We start from the raw sequence: 21,449 nt of genomic DNA on the forward strand, positions 1-21,449 counted from the left end.
TAAACGCAAAAATGCCCGCGACCAGTTCACTATATTGCGGGACACTTTAGGCTTCCCCCCTCCTTCTTACTCTTCTTCTTCCGTCCCCGCACCCGGCCCTCCAAAAGCCGAAAAACGTCCACACACGAACGCTTCCTAATCTTGCGGCGAAGAGACCGCGGAACCTTCTCCCACAGCTCCGACAGCGCCACAAGAGCCGGAGCCCCCCGATCGGCCCCTTCCTGTACTGAGCTCTCACCCGTCCCCCGCCGAGGTGACCCCGAGGAGGAGGACGTCGAAGAGGAAGCAGAGGTTAAAGTAGACGAAGAGGAAGAAGAAGAATCCCTACCCCGTCGACCTTTCCTACCTTTTCCCTTACCCTTCCTCCGCCTACCCTTACCAATAACCCCAGCCACTAAGGCCATGTTACCCGTAGTTGAATCTCCAGCCGGTCTGTCTCCGCCACCTGCTGCTCCAGGAGTGGCGCCCTCCGCAGCAACCACCGTAGCAGGACTCTGATGAGCTGCCCGAGCATGCTCCTCGACTCCCGTCCGCAGGGCAGCATCTCGTCCTTCGACACACCCTCCAGACGTAGAAGTCCCAGCGGCACACTCTCGTCCAGCAGTAGGAACCTGGGGGAAAAAATCAAGACAGGGGCCAGCAACCTGCACAGGAGAAGGATAAGTTAACCCAGAGGGCCAAGCCCCCACCCTCTGGTCACTCATCCCCACAAACCCCCGAGGGCCACCCCCAAGGGAAACACCCGATCCCCAAGGTGGCGGCGGGACAGCACCGGGGAATGAAGGCGGAACCATAGGCCACGAACCAGGACCCCAAGGAGTCCCCCAGGAACCTGGCGCCCAGGGCACCCACCAGCTGGCCGCGCTTCCCGGCAACCCGGGACCCGACCCGGAAGTGGACGGATGCACTGGGACCTCTATCCCAACCCCCCCGCTCACTAGAGGGGAAGACAGTGTCCCAACCTGCTGTCCAAAATCCAGCCCTGCACAGGCTCCACTGACACCAGTAGGGTCATCTACAAGCACCCCAGCGGCAGGCACCACCCCAGCAGTAGACGACCCCACAGCCCGACCCAGAGCAGCTGCTGAAGGCCCTGCACCATCCATCTGAGGCAAGCCACAACTCCTCCCCCGTCCTCCCTGCAACCTGATTCTGCCCCTGCGGGCAGACCCCGCGCTAACACCAGCAGCCAGCACCTCCCCTCCTACCTCCAGCGCTATCGCAGTTCGTGCAGCCAAACGCGAGCGCCTAGGAGGCAAAATTCTACCCCCCCCTCGCAGCCGCACTCACCGGCTCGGAGTCTGGTTCGTCAAAAGAATCGCCGGCAAGGAAGGACAACTCGACTTCCACAGCAGGCACATCAGATGGGGCGCGAGCCATCTCGGACCGCAAGGCTACACGATCGGGACACGTGGTAGGCCGCAAACCCGCCGAACCCCGCCAACACGGCCAAAGTTGTCTCGGAGGACCGGAAACCGTTAAGGTCCTCCGAGTGCCCTCCTTATATGCCCTACCCACCCCCCACTAGGGCCGCGACTTTTGTCCTATCAGAAGCCAGTCCCACGGTGGGACGGCCTCTATCCCCCCAGTTTCAATTTTCTTTCCTTAACTCCCCCCTCTTTTACTAATCCTCTTCCTGACGGATGGCCCCGCGGGCCTCCCAGCTCCGCGTTAGAGCCGTCTGTCGAGACAGGCTCTCGGACTTTTTATTCATACCTATAGTTCAGATTGTGATCTACTCTGATACGCTGCAGCTCTAGCTTTACCGGATGGAGCTCTATGAACTCAGAAGGTGTACTTCTGTTTATGCCACAACAGTATTCTTTCAACCAGCAACCATTCTTGTTGTCAAACCAGACGATTTACAGTCAAGATCAGCATGTGGTCGGATTGCTGTGTTTGTTGAAAAATTCTCCCCGGGAGGGAGCTGCCAGGGCAGTTCCACTTGTATGGAAATTGAGAGAACAGCATCAGCAGTTTGGGGCAGGGCCGGAACAGTGGCATTCTACAGCCTCAGCACCCTGGGGTTGTGGGTTCAAACCCCGCGCTGCTCCTTGTGACCCTGGGCAAGTCACTCAGTCCTCCATAGCCCCAGGTACGTTAGCCAGATTGTGAGCCCACCGGGACAGAGGGAAAATGCTTGAGTACCTGATTGTAAAACCGCTTAGATAACCTTGATAGGCGGTATATAAAAAATCCTAATAAACTTGAAACTTGAAACTTGAAAGCGACCGGTTTGGTTTCCAGGGAGGCTAGACGAGTGGAAACACTAGAGCTGAAACTGCCATGGAGGGGAGTAACAGCACGACACCGTGCGCGAACGACCCGAAAATCATATCTAGCTAGCAAAATTAGGGTCATCGCCCACAATCCAGTAATAACCCCCCCCCTACAGGGTGAATACAATCCCACACAAATGCTCTGGGCTTTATATATGGCCACCACGATTATAATTTATTCATATGGTGAAGAATTATAACAGACTTGTGCTAGAGATTTTCTGATCATGTTTACAGAGAACCAGAAAATGGTGATTTGCCTCTTTAAAAAAAAAAAAAAAAAATTAAGGCTCGTATTCCGCTTTACATCTTGTAAGAGGACACCCAGCAATGAAAATCATATTATGATGCTGGAATTTACGATTGAAAGGCATATTTTACGGATGATTTAATTACAAATGAATTTAAAAAAAAAAATTGTGTGTTTCGCTGACTCAGGTTAAAAGACTGGAAGTTTCAAATCGATGCTGCGAGCCAAAAAATCCAAACCGATCCAAGTGCTGACCGCTTGAACGGACCACGCTATCGCCCAGTTTTTTTTTTTTTGGGGGGGAGGGACACTCATATAACCCAAAGGGAAAAGCCTCCGTGCCTAGCAGAGCCCGGTTTTTGTGACTGGGGGGAGTTGGTCGTAAGAGTCCTGAAAGCCGAAGCGTTTCAGCGAGATTACAGATCCCTTTTTTCCCTTCGCTCCCCCCTCCACATAAATGGAGCTTTGTCAGTTTGTTTTGGAAAGAAAAAATAAATTAAAAAAAGATTTCGAGAGGATTTCAGTGATTATACGGCTACGGCTCAAGTCCGGGGGGGGGCGGGACGGCAAAATCTGATTTAAATCACAGTGTGGTGCTGAAAAGTCAAACATCTGGGGTTTGTTCAGAGCGGGGAGAGAGAGAGAAAAAAAAAAGGCGGCTCGAGCTGACTTGAGCCTGGGTCTGCCTCTGCCAGACGTCACAGCCTCTCGTGCTGGAAGCGGTGGGCAGGGTGAGTGACAGACCAGCCTTTTTTTTTTTTTTTTTTTAATAGCTTTGTCATGTGACTGGGAACAGTAGTAAGACAGGTGCCTTTAGTTCAACCTCAGTAAGGGGCTCGCTGCCTTGCGCGAGTGTACGCTCTCTTTGGGGCTGTGGACTGTACTTTTTTTTATTTAAATAAAAAGAAAAAAAAAAAAGCTTTACTGCCGTCATTCAGGGGCTGAATGGCGTGGGACATGTGCAACCAGGATTCAGTGTGGAGTTATATAGAGGTGAGCTGCCCGTTGCCAGCGGGTCGCGAGCGTTGCGCTTGTGTGCAAGATGATGTACTGTAGCCCTGATGGGGCCGGAGGGGGAGGTGCAAAGGGGGATTTGTCGGGGATTTTTTTTTTCTTGCATTTTTTTTTTTTAATGTAGCACTTAGGGATAAAATGGTTGGAAAAGGGGACTTGGAAGACAGGCTTGCATCTTCTCTGCGGCAGTGCCCTAAGCTTGCTATTTTAAGGTTACTTCTGTGATACCGAGAGCAAATCAAAAAAATGAACTGCTGTCATCGGAGTCTCTTGCAGTTGGAAACTATTTGCATGTGCCTTTGGCTCCGGTTCCAGTCACAAGCAATTTTTATACTCCAAGATATTGATATGAATCAGAGTCTGAAATCTTTCCAGTGCCATTTGGTAGCCTGGTTGGAAACATGCGCTTATCTATTTATAATGCAATTGTCTTTAAAACGAAGTTGCAGATTAATATATGCTTTATAGTTTTCTGGTACTTTGAATTGTTCACAATTTTTTTTTTTGTTGTTTGTTTGTTTGTTACTTGTATACTTTGCTCAGGGGCTTCAATTTCCCAATTGCTCAACAGTTAAAATACTAAGAATAATAGGTGTTTACATGGCTTTTTGACAGTAGAATATTGGGAAATTTTTTTTAAAAAATGTCTGTTTATCTTGGGGCCTGGTTTAATACCCTTTAGGTCTGGGATCTTAAGGTATCTTACTATAGCATGGTTCTGAGACAACGTGAACAGCCGCACAATGGTTAAATTTCCACTGCATGTCCCTTACAACAGGACAGACCACGAGAATAGACTTTATACAGGGCCATGGAAGCTGCTGCTTGCTGTTTGTTGCCTGTGTAAAAATAGATAGCAATACATCAAAAATCCACAGCTTCTGCTAGTGGATCTACTCTGATACGCTGCAGCTCTAGCTTTACCGGATGGGGCTCTATGAACTCAGAAGGTGTACTTCTGTTTATGCCACAACAGTATTCTTTCAACCAGCAACCATTCTTGTTGTCAAACCAGACGATTTACAGTCAAGATCAGCGTGTGGTCGGATCGCTGTGTTTGTTGAAAAATTCTCCCCGGGAGGGAGCTGCCAGGGCAGTTCCACTTGTATGGAAATTGAGAGAACAGCATCAGCAGTTTGGGGCAGGGCCGGAACAGTGGCATTCAAAGCGACCGGTTTGGTTTCCAGGGAGGCCAGACGAGTGGAAACACTAGAGCTGAAACTGCCACGGAGGGGGGTAACAGCATGACACCGTGCGCGAACGACCCGAAAATCATATCTAGCTAGCAAAATTAGGGTCATCGCCCACAATCCAGTAATAACCCCCCCCCCCTACAGGGTGAATACAATCCCACACAAATGCTCTGGGCTTTATATATGGCCACCACGATTATAATTTATTCATACGGCGAAGAATTATAACAGACTTGTGCTAGAGATTTTCTGATCATGTTTACAGAGAACCAGAAAATGGTGATTTGCCTCTTTAAAAAAAAAAAAAAATTAAGGCTCGTATTCCGCTTTACATCTTGTAAGAGGACACCCAGCAATGAAAATCATATTATGATGCTGGAATTTACGATTGAAAGGCATATTTTACGGATGATTTAATTACAAATGAATTAAAAAAAAAAATCGTGTGTTTCGCTGACTCAGGTTAAAAGACTGGAAGTTTCAAATCGATGCTGCGAGCCAAAAAATCCAAACCGATCCAAGTGCTGACCGCTTGAACGGACCACGCTATCGCCCAGTTTTTTTTTTTTTGGGGGGGGGGAGGGACACTCATATAACCCAAAGGGAAAAGCCTCCGTGCCTAGCAGAGCCCGGTTCTTGTGACTGGGGGGAGTTGGTCGTAAGAGTCCTGAAAGCTGAAGTGTTTCAGCGAGATTACAGATCCCTTTTTTCCCTTCGCTCCCCCCTCCACATAAATGGAGCTTTGTCAGTTTGTTTTGGAAAGAAAAAATAAATTAAAAAAAGATTTAGAGAGGATTTCAGTGATTATACGGCTACGGCTCAAGTCCGGGGGGGGGGCGGGACGGCGAAATCTGATTTAAATCACAGTGTGGTGCTGAAAAGTCAAACATCTGGGGTTTGTTCAGAGCGGGGAGAGAGAGAGAGAAAAAAAAGGCGGCTCGAGCTGACTTGAGCCTGGGTCTGCCTCTGCCAGACGTCTCAGCCTCTCGCGCTGGAAGCAGTGGGCAGGGTGAGTGACAGACCAGCCTTTTTTTTTTTTTTTTTTTAATAGCTTTGTCATGTGACTGGGAACAGTAGTAAGACAGGTGCCTTTAGTTCAACCTCAGTAAGGGGCTCGCTGCCTTGCGCGAGTGTACGCTCTCTTTGGGGCTGTGGACTGTACTTTTTTTTATTTAAATAAAAAGAAAAAAAAAAAGCTTTACTGCCGTCATTCAGGGGCTGAATGGCGTGGGACATGTGCAACCAGGATTCAGTGTGGAGTTATATAGAGGTGAGCTGCCCGTTGCCAGCGGGTCGCGAGCGTTGCGCTTGTGTGCAAGATGATGTACTGTAGCCCTGATGGGGCCGGAGGGGGAGGTGCAAAGGGGGATTTGTCGGGGATTTTTTTTTTCTTGCATTTTTTTTTTTAATGTAGCGCTTAGGGATAAAATGGTTGGAAAAGGGGACTTGGAAGACAGGCTTGCATCTTCTCTGCGGCAGTGCCCTAAGCTTGCTATTTTAAGGTTACTTCTGTGATACCGAGAGCAAATCAAAAAAATGAACTGCTGTCATCGGAGTCTCTTGCAGTTGGAAACTATTTGCATGTGCCTTTGGCTCCGGTTCCAGTCACAAGCAATTTTTATACTCCAAGATATTGATATGAATCAGAGTCTGAAATCTTTCCAGTGCCATTTGGTAGCCTGGTTGGAAACATGCGCTTATCTATTTATAATGCAATTGTCTTTAAAACGAAGTTGCAGATTAATATATGCTTTATAGTTTTCTGGTACTTTGCATTGTTCACAATTTTTTTTTTTTTTGTTTGTTTGTTACTTGTATACTTTGCTCAGGGGCTTCAATTTCCCAATTGCTCAACAGTTAAAATACTAAGAATAATAGGTGTTTACATGGCTTTTTGACAGTAGAATATTGGGAAATTTTTTTTAAAAAATGTCTGTTTATCTTGGGGCCTGGTTTAATACCCTTTAGGTCTGGGATCTTAAGGTATCTTACTATAGCATGGTTCTGAGACAACGTGAACAGCCGCACAATGGTTAAATTTCCACTGCATGTCCCTTACAACAGGACAGACCACGAGAATAGACTTTATACAGGGACATGGAAGCTGCTGCTTGCTGTTTGTTGCCTGTGTAAAAATAGATAGCAATACATCAAAAATCCACAGCTTCTGCTAGTGGCAACTCATAAAGGGGGGGATTAAAAGCGGTTCTCTAGTAGTCTCAGGGATATAGTGTGACCTGCAGGTTCCTCTGGATTTGCGCCTAACAGATCAGTAGGAGGGGAGTTCAGGCAACTTGGAAAATAAGTTCAACTCTCTCCCCCCCCCCCCCTCTTACAATCTTGAATTGTAGAATAACTTTAGACGGATTTATTTATTTTTTATTTTTTTGTGCAGCATCCGTAATAGACATCTGGAAGAAAATCTGAGGGGGCAAAATATAGAAATTATTTAAATATTGGGACGGGGGGAATAAGAAACCTGGCACAGAATTGGCTGTCAAATATGAGCATTCTTTAATGAACGTGCTCAGCTTTTTTTTTTTTTCTTTCCGTGGGGGTAAATATGGATCCGAATCATTAACTCCCTAGTCTTGCTGTGTTATTTTAAAATGGTGTGAACAACTGCGCCCGGCATATTTCTTGCCTGCTTGCTTTTCCTTTTCTTTTTGCTTTCATGCTGCAATCGTGTTCATCTCATTTTGATTTCTTGGTAAAGCAGAGTAGATATAGATAATTCATGTATTTCGTAGCTATTATGAGTTAGGGCTGCAAGTGGATGGCTTTCTGGCTCCAAAGTCCTAATTGTTTCTGAGTAGCTGGAGTATCCTGTGGGTTCTTGTCTGGCTTATAACCGTGGGTCTCAGCTGCTACAGCTTCATTTTCCATCATATATTATTCCTGATGCAGTGAGGAGCAAATAGAGGAACCTGCGCATATGGAAATATTGAAGCTTTATTTTAGTGAGCCCTCAATGGTGTGCAAGCTCTCATCAGACATGTGCCTCAGTATCACCACAGTTCCTTCAGTGACTTCAGATTAGCAAGTGTCTGACCCTCCCCCCTCCCCCCCCTCCCCCCACACACACACATTTTCCTTGCCTACTAGGACTAATTTTGGAATGGAAAACTCTTTGTAGGACTTAACCAGCAGGGCTGTCTTTGTGACAGACTTCCTCCTGCTTTGCTGACTCTGGAAATCACCCTTAATGAGGGCATCTCCCATAATAAATGGACTGTTGAAAAACTTAGATTTAGAGGGAGTGAGTGAATGAGTAAGAGAGAGATTGTGTGTGTGTGTGTGTGCGTGTGCATGCGCACTCTGGTGAATAGGAATTCACCTGATATATTTCGTGGCTCAGGGTCTCTTGTGTTTTGTATCTTAATGTGCAGTTTTGTTGTAGAAATTGATGGGGACAATCTGTGGGGCCCACAGCCATCAAGTCTGCCATTTTGAACAGGGACTTGCTGACTCAGAGGTTCTATTAAAACCAGACAAATTATTTGCCCATTAATATACTGAAGGTGGCACAATGCCAGCGTCTTCTTAAGTTTACCATCAGAGGCCACAAATAAAGGCTCACTGGAAGGTTAATGAAGAATTAAACTTCATTAGAATGATTTATTCTTATCATCAGCATAGTTTGGCTAATGGATTGCTTCACTCCGTAACTAAGATAAGGGAGAAATAAGGCAGAACAATTAGGCTTCCGGCTTTCCTACTGTTTGAGCCTCTTCAGGTTTTACTGGGAAAGTAGAGAATGACACTGGGACAAATTTGTCCCCGTCCCCACAGGAACTCAATTTTCCCATCCTGTCCTGCGGGTTTTGTCGCTGTCCCTGTTCCTGCTCCATTCTTGTAAGCTCTGCCTTAACTGCACAAGCCTCGAACACTTATGGTTTTAAAGTGTTTGAGGCTTGTGCAGATGAGGACACAGCATGTAGGAATGGGGCAGGGACAGGAAATGAACTCGGCGGGACGGGAAAATGAGTTCCCGTGGGGACAGGGAAAAATTTGTCCCTGTGTCATTCTCTATGGGAAAGTTAGGAGCAGTGTTTTACTATATAAGTGCCTTGGTTATGTGATGGAAGTAAAAGGGTGGGGAGCAGTGCAGGTGCACCTGTTGCCCACGCATAGGCCCAGCCATGTGGATATCAGCCTGTCAGAACAGGGTGGTGAAGAGAAGTGTTAAATCTGGCAGCCTTTGAAAGGCCAAGCATAAATTAATAACACGAATGCTCCCTTCTAATGTCTCCCAAATTAGAAACATAATGCCAGCATTGAGAAACATTGATTTTATTATCAATGCTGGCAAGAGTGTGTGGTCTTTTCTTTCAACTGTGATGACTCTTTTTTTATATTAATATTTTGGTCATTAAATCTGTGCTGTCTGATAAAATTGCCCCATTAGAGAGCTCATGCCCATAAGTGCACCCTCCCCCCAGTCCTACTTCACACACATCCACTTGTGCACCTGCAAATGTTACTTCGGCTGCAGTCAGTGGCACTATGTAAAACAAAACAAAACCTCCTGAATAACAAGGTGTACATTCAAGGCACCAGCTTTAAATTACAGATTTCCAAATGAGAACTTGGAAATGGTCCATAAAATCTACCTTTTCAGACAGATTTTTTTTTAAAAAAGGACTGGATTATTTTGTAATATGATAGTAGGTTGCAGCTGCATCATGAAATTTTAAAAAAGGTCATCCTGGCATTTGATTGGAGTTGCTTTCTCGAAATACGTTTCTGTGAAAGTGGGTGTCAGGTCTGTGACCCATGTCAGTAGGAATTTTCTGAGAAAAGAGTGGTATAAATATCCCAGAATATGGCCTGTGATCCCTTTGCAATGTGGAATTACCAGAGTTTAGGATAGGGTAAGAAATGCTGAAATGGATCCAATGTAGAGTCTGGAGTGATAGAGCGTTTTAAAATCTTGAAGGTCTACCTAAAGCATCTTTGTTACCATGGCCAGCCCAACCATTAGGCAAGATTAGGCATCCACCCAGGGCAGTAGCTTCTTAGGGGAGGTAAAAAGTAGCTGCTGTCAAAGTAAACAGTAGGTCCTGAGGACAAATCTTCAGCACATACATTAACCTGCATTTTTTTCTATGATGTTTTTAAGTATGGGTAATGCATTTGATATACCGCCTTTCTGTGGCACCACTGAAACGGTTTACATCTTATATACATTTTGTAATGATCATGATTGCTGACTTTAACTATCAAAATCTAAGGGGGAGAGTTGCAGGCTAAGAGCTTAAAAGTTAATTGGGGGAGAGGGGTGTAAGGGGCTAAAGGTTCACCTAAGGAGCCCATCACCCTTGCACCAGCTCTGTTTGTTCCCCAAGAACAAGGTACTTCCAAAGATCAACCGGGCCTGCAGAGCAAACCAGTTAATCAGGACTTAATTCTGGTCATGTGTTGTCACTGTTTATAAATTCTCGTAATTAATAAAATGGTGTTTTTCTGGCTTATTTCCTGCAGTGTGCTGCTCTGGTTGGTGAAGACCAGCCTCTTTGCTCTGATCTTCCAGAAATTGACCTCTCCGAGCTAGATGTGAACGAGCTAGATACCGACAGCTTCCTGGGTGGTCTCAAGTGGTACAGTGACCAATCAGAGATTATTTCAAACCAATACAGCAGTGAACCATCCAATATATTTGAGGTAAGGAGTGCTTTTCTAAGCCCAGCAGCCTTTACAATTCAATGAAAAGATATTTAAGATGACTATGAAATGTTTAATCCGAAAGTCAACAGAAGTCTTTATCAAATATTTTGCCTCCTGCTGAAAGGAAAACTTGGCAACAGATGATTTTTTTTTTTAAAGTGGGAGGGGGTGGTGGGAAATTAAAATGCTAAAGATTGAATAAGAGGATGGCATTGGGAAAATATGAATGTGTTGTGAAATAACTTATTGATACTACCTTTAATACATAGTCCTTTGATCTAAGAGCAGTATTACCCATAGATGATGTGGGCATAATCTTATAAGACCATGCTGTGCAACATGGTCTGCACAATAGTTGATTTCAGCCCTAAATGTTGTGACATGGTGCCAGTATGGTGATAACTGATGTTTCTGCAAACATGAGTTGTATGTTTTTGCAGTGGTCAGGCTGGGGCTGTTATCTCCTGGTACCTTATCTACTGTATGTTCATATTCATTACTCTGCAGAGTTTAAACTAGTTTTAAACCGTGGGGCTTTGTTTGTACCCAAGCCCTCATGGTTAAAGCTATTTCAGCTATCATAGTTGCAAATAAGTACTTAGAGGGCCACTACTACTTCATTTCAGCTGCACCCTGGGGTAATTCTGTCAAAGTTATGGAGAGTAGACCAGTCTTGGAAACCATTTTAGAAGGGGATGGGACTTGTATACCACCTTTTTGTGGTTACACATTCAAAGTGGTTTACATATATACAGGTACTTATTCTGGACCAGGGTCTCAAGGCGCAGCACTGGGATTTGATCATACAATCTCAGGGTGCTGAGGCAGCAGCTCTACCGGTTCATAGACAACCCCGCGAAAGACAAAGGCGCGCGCCGACAACTGAGCGCAAGACGGAGGTGCGCGCCAAAGAAAATTACAGTTTTTAGGGGATCCGACAGGGGGTTTTGTTGGGGAGCCCCCCCAGTTTACTTAATAGAGATTGCGCCGGCGTTATGGGGGGTTTGGAGGGTTGTAACCGTCCACATTTTACTGTAAACTTAACTTTTTCCCTAAAAACAGGGAAAAAGTGAAGTTTTCAGTAAAATGTGGGGGGTTACAACCCCCCAAAGCCCCCACAACACGGCGCGATCTCTATTAAGTAAAGTGGGGGGATCCCCCCACGCCCCCCCGTTGGAGCCCTAAAAACAGTAATTTTCTGCGGCGTGCGCCCCCATGCTGCGCCCAATTGTCTGGGTGCGCCTTTGTCCCGGCGCGCTTTTGACCTGACACCGCTCTACCACTAGGCCACTTCTCACCGCTACAGAATTGGTAAACAGTAGGTATAGTAATATTCTTTTGCAGTTCAGAAAGGGGGTGAAAACTGTGTTGTTTGAGCGCTTTTTAAGTGCCAGCCGTGCGACAGTATGTTAGAGCAGTTTTTATTGCCATTTTATCTTGTTTAGTATCTTGTTTGTTTTGTACTTGTTTGTACTTTTCATCATGACTTTGTAGGCCATTTTGTTCCCCGCTTAGATTTGTGGGTAGGCGGGTTATCAATAATTTTAAATAAACAAAATAAATAGATAGAGCTGGTTTTGTTCAGTTGACCAACCCTAGTGCTTAGAAATGATCGAGTATTGCTTAAAAGTTGTTGCTCCCATCTATTCACTGAAAAAAAAGTGTTTTGGATCATCTCTGGAAACGGGTTTGGTCATATTTTGCATATTCTTGGGGGTTTGTTTTTCTTTTCCTCTGTCTCTTTTTTGCCCTCTCCCCTCAGCTCACTCCCATCCTGCCTCATCAGCTCGATTTTGTAGCTTTGGATAAAGTAGCAGCTGTGGAGGTGAGAGAGAGAGAGAAAGAGGACAAAGCTGTAGAGTGTTGGTGACTGATTGCATGCTGTTTTGGATAGTAAGAACGTTCCCCTGCCTCTTGAATTTTTGTGTGTGTATGTGTGTGGCATTCTTTCTAGCTTCCGCTTCATAAAGTTGCAACTTGGGATAACAGTATAAACAGCACCCTGACTTAGGGTGACCATAAGGCTCCAGAAAAAAGGAGGATAGATTGAGACCTCTGGGTTTCACTTCCATTGTTTTCAGTGCAATTAAAACCCAGATGTCTCTTTCAATGGAAGCAAAACCCGGATATCTCAATCCATCCTCCTTTTTCTGAAGCCGTATGGGTAACCCTACCTTGACTGATTTTACTACCAAAGTGTCCTCCACTCCTATTTGTGGGAAACATGTAAGAAAATGCAATGTAATTAATTGCACCTTATTAAATTGGAGCACCCAACATGGCCACGTTTTACCCTAAGGCTGTGTCAAGGCTAAAAAGAGACTTCAACAAACATTCTCCTAAAAGCAGATTTCTCACACAAATACAATGGGGAAGGTGTGTTGATGTCCCCTTTTAGCCTTGACCCCCTGATGCAACTTTAGGGCCCAACGTGACCACATTGGATGCTCAGATTTAATAAACTGCATTTTTCTACATTGTTTGGTCTGCCTCGTGTTCTGGTGCCTGTGCTTACTTGCAGATCATCACCTCTCATTGTGCTTCTTAATTGCACCTTTCTATTTCTTTTTCTTAAGAACAACGCAAGAAGTTTGATTTCATTTGGTCTGCTGAAAACTAAAACCTGGAAGATGCAATGCAGCCCAGATATTGCATCTGTTTGTTCCTCAGTTAGGAGGGGAGGATTGATGCTTTTCTTTCTGTTTAGCACTGCACAGGATCTCTTCCTGAGCCATATTCCCAGTGTCAAAGAATCATGCAGTACACCTCCATACTCACAGAGGGGATGCTGAACTCCATCCTATGCTGGTGGAAAGGGCACTGATGATAGCTTCTGCTCGGCACGCAGAAATCCACTGTTTGCAACTGGGCCCCTACTCCCCCTCATTTTAATTATCAATGCTGGAGTTTTCTGCTTTTATTTGTAATCAGAATTGGGCTTTTACATCCTTTTGTGGGGGCTTCATGTGAGCAGAAAGGAAGAGAGCAGACGTATATCCAGTTTGTTTTATTGAGGCTAGCTTAAAATCCCAAACTACTGCAGGGTTAGTAAACATGAAAGGAATTTATATACGCCATATATGCAGTACAAGCTCAAGGTTACAGCAGCATTTTGATTTATCCAACTGAACTATTTTCCCATGAGCGTGTACTGCTAGAGGGCAACACACACTTTCAGGAACTTGGAGAACTATCTTCTAGCACTGAAGATATGAGTCTGGTGAGACAGAAGCAGAGAATGTAAGAATGCTAAAATCTTAAGTCTAAGAGGGACCCAAAAGACAAGAAGATGTTTAGAGCTGTAAAATACGCACTGAGAATTGTCTCCTTAGACACCCAAATGGGGAAACCTATTAGCACACCTGACCTCCAAATCTTGACCCCATATCTAAAGAAAGCAACTCCAGTAGCAAGTTCATGTTTTGTAAATCTGATTAAAGAATACAATATAGCAAGTCCAAACAATATTAGCAAAATAACCGGTTGGACTTTGAAAATTAAAAACTTAGGGCCTCTTCTATTAAACTGCGCTAGCAGTTTTTAGCTCAGAGAGCCATGCTGAATGGCCCGCGCGGCTCATGAAGCTCATAGGAACACTATGAGCATTGGGAGCAGCGCGGGCCATTCAGCGCGTCTCCTCGCGCTAGAAACAGCGCAGTTTAGTAGAAGAGGGGGTTAGGCCCTGATTCTGTAAATGATGCCTAAATTGGTAGTTGACTATGGAAACAGCACCTAACAGTCATTCAAAGTTAGATGCCATTTATCAAATCGTGCCTAGTGGTGCCCAAATCCAGTTAGGTACCAGTAGGCATCATTATGTTAGGTGTCAATATATTAGGCCGGGGTTTTCTTGGCCTAAAATACTGATGCCTAACTTAATAAATGGCCAAATTCAGCCCCTTAACGAAGCCTACTTTTTGGGTAGGCACTGCCAGGCATGGTAGGCATCTTGGTGTAGACACCTACGTGGCGCCTACCAACAGGCACCTACCCAACCCCCAAATTATTATTTTGAATTGTTTGTTGTTTTTTTCTGTATGCCACTGTTCAATTAACGGTGCTAACTGAACCAAAAATTAAGTTAGGTGCCTAATGGCAGGCACTTTTTTTTATAAAATCAGGGCCTTAGTGCGACATCTACTAAGAGGCCTTTCTATTTATTTAGTAGGATTTATTTACCACCTTTTTGAAGGAATTCATTCGAGGCGGTGTACAACATGAAGAAGTCAAATATAAGCAACTACCTATTACAGCAATAAAATATTCAGATTACAATACAAAGTAAGGCATAGTATGCTACATTACATTGTCAACACAAAACATGATTCAACACTTTAATAGACAGTACAGAGTGTAAGCAAAGATAGAAACATAGAAACATGATGGCAGATAAAGACCAAATGGCCCATCTAGTCTGCCCATCTGCAGTAAGCATTATCTCTTTCTCTCTCTGAGAGATCCCACGTGCCTATCCCAAGCCCTCTTGATTCAGACATAGTCTCTGTCTCCACCACCTCTTCCGGGAACATATAGATAGGATAAGATACAAGGGGCCGCTGAAAAGTTCTCAGCCCAGCCAAGAAGAGAATGATGTGATGCCATGAAACTTGCAAGTTATTCCACACTTTTCTTGACCCTTTTCATTTCAAGGATATGAAATGAAACAAAAAAAGTGTCAAGAAAACTTTAAAGATTCGTGGCTCCACATCATTCTCTTCTTGGTTGGGCTGAGAACTTTTCAGCGGCCCCCTCATAGAATAACAGGAGTAAGAAAATAAGAGGACTAGACGTTGCACATGAGGTCAGAATAGTGCCTGAAAATTATCTCAGCTAGGATAGGAGTGGATAAACATGTCCTGCTATAATGTGTGTAGCCGGTGTAAGTGTGTGTGTGTGTGTGTGTTTCATACAAGCATCGGTGGTCTGATTATTCTCTGGATCATATTCCATCATATTTGAGATAATATCCTTGGATTTATCTCCAAGCACACTACTCTGAATGCTAAACCTCATTTTCCAAGAAGCAAAGCATTAATTTTCTTCCTACTTTATTTTTTAATTTGGAAAAATTGTCTCTAATTTGTCAATTTTTTTTTTTTTTTACTTTTACATTCAGTAGTTTGGTGCCTAGATTGGCTAGGTGAAATTCTGACCCTTTCCTCTCACATTTCCACCCAAACTAAGGCCCTCTTTTACTAACCATGCTAGAGGTTTCTACCGAGGCTCGGAGCACTAAATGCTCCAACGCAGCTCTGACGCTTATAGGAATTCTATGCAGTCAGAGCAGTGCCACAGCATTTAGTGACACTCTACCTTAGCTTAGTAAAGGTGGGGGCAGTAAACTAGGGGGCCTTGAAATCTAGAGTTTTCAGAATTCCATATGAAATATCCTGAAAATGCTTGAAATAAATTTGCCTATATTGTAGATATCCCCAAAACTCAACCGGCTGTGGGCATCATCCAGGACAGATTTGGGAACCACTTGTATATACAGTAGTTATATTTTACTCTTCTTAGTACTGCAAATTTTATACAGCATTCTATGTGTGAGTTGGTTTGTGAGGTCTGGGACTCACTCTGCAGTGTGTGGGTTGTTTTTTTTTTTTAACCATGTCGCAAGAGCTATTAGGCAAGCCGCAAAAGGTTGGACCCAATGGACCTGTAGACTTCTTTCAGCCTAACCAACTGTGTAACTATATAACTACTGTAGTTGCTGTCAGCTGCAATATGACATCCATCCAGTTGGTGTGACTAAAGTTGGAAAAACACCAGAGTCTATCACAGATGTAATAAACAGAATTTTAAGTCATTTTTGTCCTGTTACAATGACCATTGTCTCTACTTGTTAAAACACAGGCAAAAATTGTACAGGGACATACTCACCCTTTCTGGTTCATCTGTTACATTTCAGTCATAAAGTGCAAGTCTGCCTATGTTGTCCTGATTTAGAGGCCCAAAACTAAATAAAATGCTCTTGACAGAAGAAATGAGTTGGCTTCTGTTATTATTTGTTGGCCTTCTTCATTCTCTAGAAGCACTTCACGTACTGTACAAGACTAGAGTCTTTCATCCTCTTTTATAGATTCCTTTTCACTTTTGTCTGCTTAAAAATGAGAAACAAATTTTTGTTTCACTCCCTGGATTTTCTTTTCATTGCTCCTAAATTAATTTAGCCAGAAGGCTTTAAAATCCTTCTGCATTTTGTTTTGGGGTTTCTGCCATTCCTCCCTGGATTTTATATATGGTGCTAAATATTGCACGTACAAGTTTGGTTGTGCACTCAATTTGTGCATGCAATTTAATTGCATAATAAGGAATTATTGCCAATAATTTGGTGCCAACAGTCAGTTATTGGCATTAATTGGCAGCAGTTTGGATTTGCATGTGTATCTCACTACCACCCTACTCTATTCTATAAATATACATGTGCAAATCTTAACGCATTGCAATGATCATGGAAAGGTGCATGGGAGGGTCAGGGGTATTCATTAAAGTTGCGCACAGTATCAGTGTCGTTGTAAGGGGGTGGCGGAAGGGTAGACCACCTCGGATGTGGTCTTGGGGGCACTGGCACCTCTCTGTCCCCCTCACCATGCTCGCACCCTCCCTTACACCCACCCCCGTATCCCGTATCTTCGCCAGTGTGAGCAACCTCCAGCCTGCTGCTCACACTGGTCTGTCTCCCCTCTGAAATCACTAACTGGTTGCTGGGCCAGGAAGTGATGTCAGAGGGCAAGATAACACTGGCACTGAGCAGTAGGCCAGAGAAGCTGCTCATGCTGGCAATCATTTAAAGAGGTATGGGGGAAAGGGAGGGTATGAGTGTGGCATGGGGACAGGGAAGAAACAGGGGGTAGAGATAGTGCAGGGGGGCGCCACCACCCCTGGTGCCTCCTACCCTCACTATGCCACTGAATAGTATTATAGAATTTGGGGAATCTGCACCTAACTTAATAAGAACATAAGAATAGCCTTACTGGATCAGTTCAATGATCCATCTAGCCCAGTATCCCATCCTTCATGGAGGCTAATCCGAGTCACAAGTACCTGGCAAAAACTCAAATAGTAGCAGCATTCCATGCCACTGATCCAGGGCAAGCAGTGGCTCCACCCCCACCCCCATGTCTGTGCATCAACAGCAGACTATGGACTTTCCCTCCAGGAACTTGTCCAAACCTTTTTAAAACCAGCTACTTTAATCGTTCTTACCACATCTTCTGGCAACGCGTTCCAGTGCATAACCATTCTCTGAGTGAAAAAAAATATTTCCTCCTAATGATTTTAAAAGTATTTCCCTGTAACTTCATCGAGTGTCCCCTAGTCTTTGTAAATCTTGATGCAGTAAAAAATCGATCCACTTGTACCCGTTCTACACCACTCAGGATTTTGTAGACTTCGATCATATCTCCCCTCAGCTGTCTCTTTTCCAAGCTGAAGAGCCCCAACCTTTTTAGTCTTTCCTTATACGAGAGAATTTGCACCAGGTTTCAATTGGTATAAATTCTTATTTCCAAAAGTTGGGCGCAGATCCCGGTGCCACATGGTATTCTAGAAACAGCCCCTAACATGGAACGCCATTTATAGAATAGTACTCAATGGCATTTTTTGGGTTGCTCAAATATGGGTGCCATTAATGAATCTAGTCCTTTATCTACCATACCCACACTTAATTTGTGGCCAATGCACTGAAGCTCAGGTAACACCGGTACAGTACTCCCAGATTTCATTGTATTGGTCTATAATATTCTTTGTTTCTTTGTTTAATTTTAGGTATGATTCAAACATCTGTCATCCCCCCCCCTTCCATGTTCATTTGCCTATTTTTTTCTTTCCTAGTCACTATTCTCACATCTCTCCCCCACATCTCCTGTAAGCCCCTGTTCCCATTTCTTTCTTTATTCCTCCTTCAATCTGTCGCTGTCTTATTCTTCTCTCTGATTTTCCATCAGCTACTGCTCTGTCATGCATCCCTTGACTTCTGCCTTCAGAGGACTCTGAGTACATATTCAAAGTACTTTCTAGTTAGGCAACAATACTGATATTGCATTGACAGCACAAGCCAGGGAAGGAGAGGGCGAGGAGGATTTCTCTGTCGAGTATCCTATTAAAAGGTGTGTGAAACTCTTGGGCCCAATATATATATATATATATATATATATATATATATATATAAAAGACCAAGCTCCTACATTTATGCTTCTAATTTATTCTTCCCCCCCTAAATGTGTAACCTATTTTTAGCCAGACTTAGGACCCTAAGAAGCCCTTTTACTAATGCCAAGGCAAAAGTGGCCTTAGCACATCCTTACTACTAATCTTTGCCATGCACCAAGGTCACTTTTGCCGTGGCTAGAAACAGGTTGATTTCCCATTTTCTTAATTAATGACCATGGGATAATTTTGCCAGTAGTGTGCAGCCATTACAACTAATTACCATATGAGCTCCAATGTCACCTATTTTGTAGGCGGTAAGAGCCCCTGTCCTAACCAGTTAGCACGCGACAGTGTCCTACTTGCTAACTGATTAGCACTCTCATGCTCATTCTCCACCCCTAACATTTCCCCTTCCAAGAAAATATAAGACTCAACATGATCATGTTCCGGCCTAAACGGCCTGCCTCAGGAGTCTGATTGCAGATTGAGAAGTAATTATTAGAAGGATAATGTCACAGACAAACGATGCTATGCTGTAATGTACAGTTTTATTTTATGTCTGATGAACAATTGAGTATCATTCAAATTGTTGAACGGTGCACAGCAGTACACGGACATTTCCAGAAGGTTCTCGTATGGTTTGCTTAGTTTCTAGCTTCTCACCGTTCACTCCTGAGGCAGGTTGTTTAGGCTGAAACATGATTGTGTCGAGTCTTATTTTTTTTTTTATATAATCTTTATTTTCATTTTATACTTTTGACTTAATTATTAGTCAAAACAAAGAAATAGTACGTTACCAGTTCCAACATTGAAATAACACAATAGTCTATAATGAAAAATTTACATAAGAGAAACAAAAAGAACTTCTTTTTCTCATCATAAAGGTATAAGAATTAAACCCAAATATAAAATATACTGGATTGTAAAATTAGACCTCAATTAAAGGGGAAGAAAGCTATGCATTCGCTGAATTTTCTAATCAAACAGTACAAGGAAAATAAAAGATGGTAGCTGAGTGGGAACAAGAACCTTATTAAACTGAGCTAACTTGAAACAGAAATTCTCTCAAGAATACTAAGTTTGCTCTTTAGCAGAAATAAACTTTATCAGCTGCTGAGGTTCAAAAAAAACCCCAAATCTATTCCCTTCATAGATCATCACACATTTACAGGGGTATCTGAGTACGAACGTTGCACCCAACTGCAAGGCCCTTGGTCTCAAGATAGGAAACAGTTTTCTTCTCTTTTGGGTTATTCGTGACACATTCTCACTAATTTAGTCATAAGTGGTATATCCTTAAACTTAAAGAACAACTTAAGCATCATTCTCTGTCAGTCAATAGCAAATTGTACAAGCAGCATAGCAGTTGCCGGTATCTCATTATCAGACCTCTCAAGGAAATTTGTCAAATCCAAACTATCAGCAGATAAATTCTGCTGGTTTGGTTTCTGAGTAAGCGGTCTAGTTGGTAAATAGTATATTTTAGTGAGAGGCGGATAAGAGGTTTCGGGAACTTTCAAAACTTCTTTCTTGTATTTCTTAAACATATCTTGCGCTGGAGTAAGTGGTAGTTTTGGAAAGTTTGTAATCCGAAGATTACATCTTCTGGTCATGTTTTCCAGCATTTCCACCTTGAAATTAAGGTTTCCACTGTCCCTTACCCACACCGAGACCTGGACCTAGTGCTGGAAGTTAGTGCTAAGCTCCCAACTTTTGCCCTGCCCTAAATCCGCATGTTTTGCCACCCACTTTTTAAAGTGGTGTTATGCATCGCTAGGCATCCTAAGTTTTAGGTGCACCCTATTTATGCTAGGGTTTTCTTGGTCTAAATGCCCCTCCCTTTAACTAAACCGCAATAGCAGTTATTAGCGCAGGGAGCCGCATTGCTCCTGACGCTCATAGAATTCCTATGAGCATTGGAAGCAGCGCGGAGCATGGCTCCCTGTGCTAATAACCACTATCATGGTTTAGTAAAAAGGGGGGAGGGGGTTGTGCACCTAAGCTGTGTGCACAACACCTAAGTAAAAAAAAGCAGGTGCCTAACCTAAAGACATGTCCACGATCTGCCCCTAACCATGCCCATTTTAGGTCAGCACTTTGGACTAGGCATCTACCACATTATGTACCTAACATTCAATTAACTTCAATTATGTGGTGCTAATTGCCAATTATTGGCACCAATTTGGCCTATTAATCAATTACCCCGCCCCCCTTTTTTTACGAAGCCGTGTTAGGCTTTTTTTTATCACTGGCTGCGATGGTATTAGGTCCGACACTCAAAGAATTCCTATGAGCGTGGGAGCGAAAACCGCCATGGCCGGTGATAAAAAAGCCTAACATGGCTTTGTAAAAAGGAGGGGGGAATTAGGTGCCTACATGGTTAGATGCACCAATGTAGGTGCCTAACTTTAGGCAATATCATAGAATTTGGGGGTAAGAGTATAAATTATTTGAATATCAGGCCCATAACTTTTACCCAGATTTGCACAAATGCTACGTAAAGTCACCACCACTTATGCTGGAAATAAAACACTCAGCATATTATTTGAAGGGAATGGTGTGCCTGTGAATGTGGCACACTGGGACCCCAGATTTTTCCAACAGCCTCGTGAAAAAAAAAAAGAGAGTAAATTATGCCTTTCTGAAATTATTGCTTAAGAAGAAACTATTGCGTTCCAAAATTAAATATGAAAAAGGAGAATGCTATATGGTGCATTAGAAATGTATATTTACATTAGCTTCATGTGCTTTCAAAAATAACTGGATCTGCCACACATATTGATGTTGGCATCTTGCTTACTATTTGGATCAGGCAGTGCATATTAATGTAACTTCCGAAGAAACTAGGCTAGGTTTAGCAAATTGGGAAAACTCGACTAGTACACTGAGCCC

The 21,449-nt window shown here is 43.6% G+C and overlaps 1 protein-coding gene across 3 annotated transcripts in view; it reads left to right on the forward strand.

Annotated features, from left to right (window-relative positions):
* Positions 1-3,503: 3,503 nt before the first annotated feature.
* Positions 3,504-21,449, forward strand: part of PPARGC1A (PPARG coactivator 1 alpha) — a 260,571-nt gene continuing 242,625 nt past the window's right edge. For 2 of the 3 annotated variants that reach the window (XM_033948446.1, XM_033948456.1), the window contains exons 1-2: positions 5,921-6,006; positions 10,221-10,400. In XM_033948446.1, coding sequence (XP_033804337.1) covers positions 5,959-6,006; positions 10,221-10,400 — 228 coding nt within the window. In that variant the 5' untranslated portion in view covers positions 5,921-5,958. Of the gene's footprint in view, positions 3,523-5,920; positions 6,007-10,220; positions 10,401-21,449 lie in introns of those variants that run through there. The other variant, XM_033948475.1, reaches the window with a different exon arrangement.

The sequence above is a fragment of the Geotrypetes seraphini genome, chromosome 1 (assembly GCF_902459505.1).
Source record: "Geotrypetes seraphini chromosome 1, aGeoSer1.1, whole genome shotgun sequence".
Taxonomy (NCBI): Eukaryota; Metazoa; Chordata; class Amphibia; order Gymnophiona; family Dermophiidae; genus Geotrypetes; species Geotrypetes seraphini.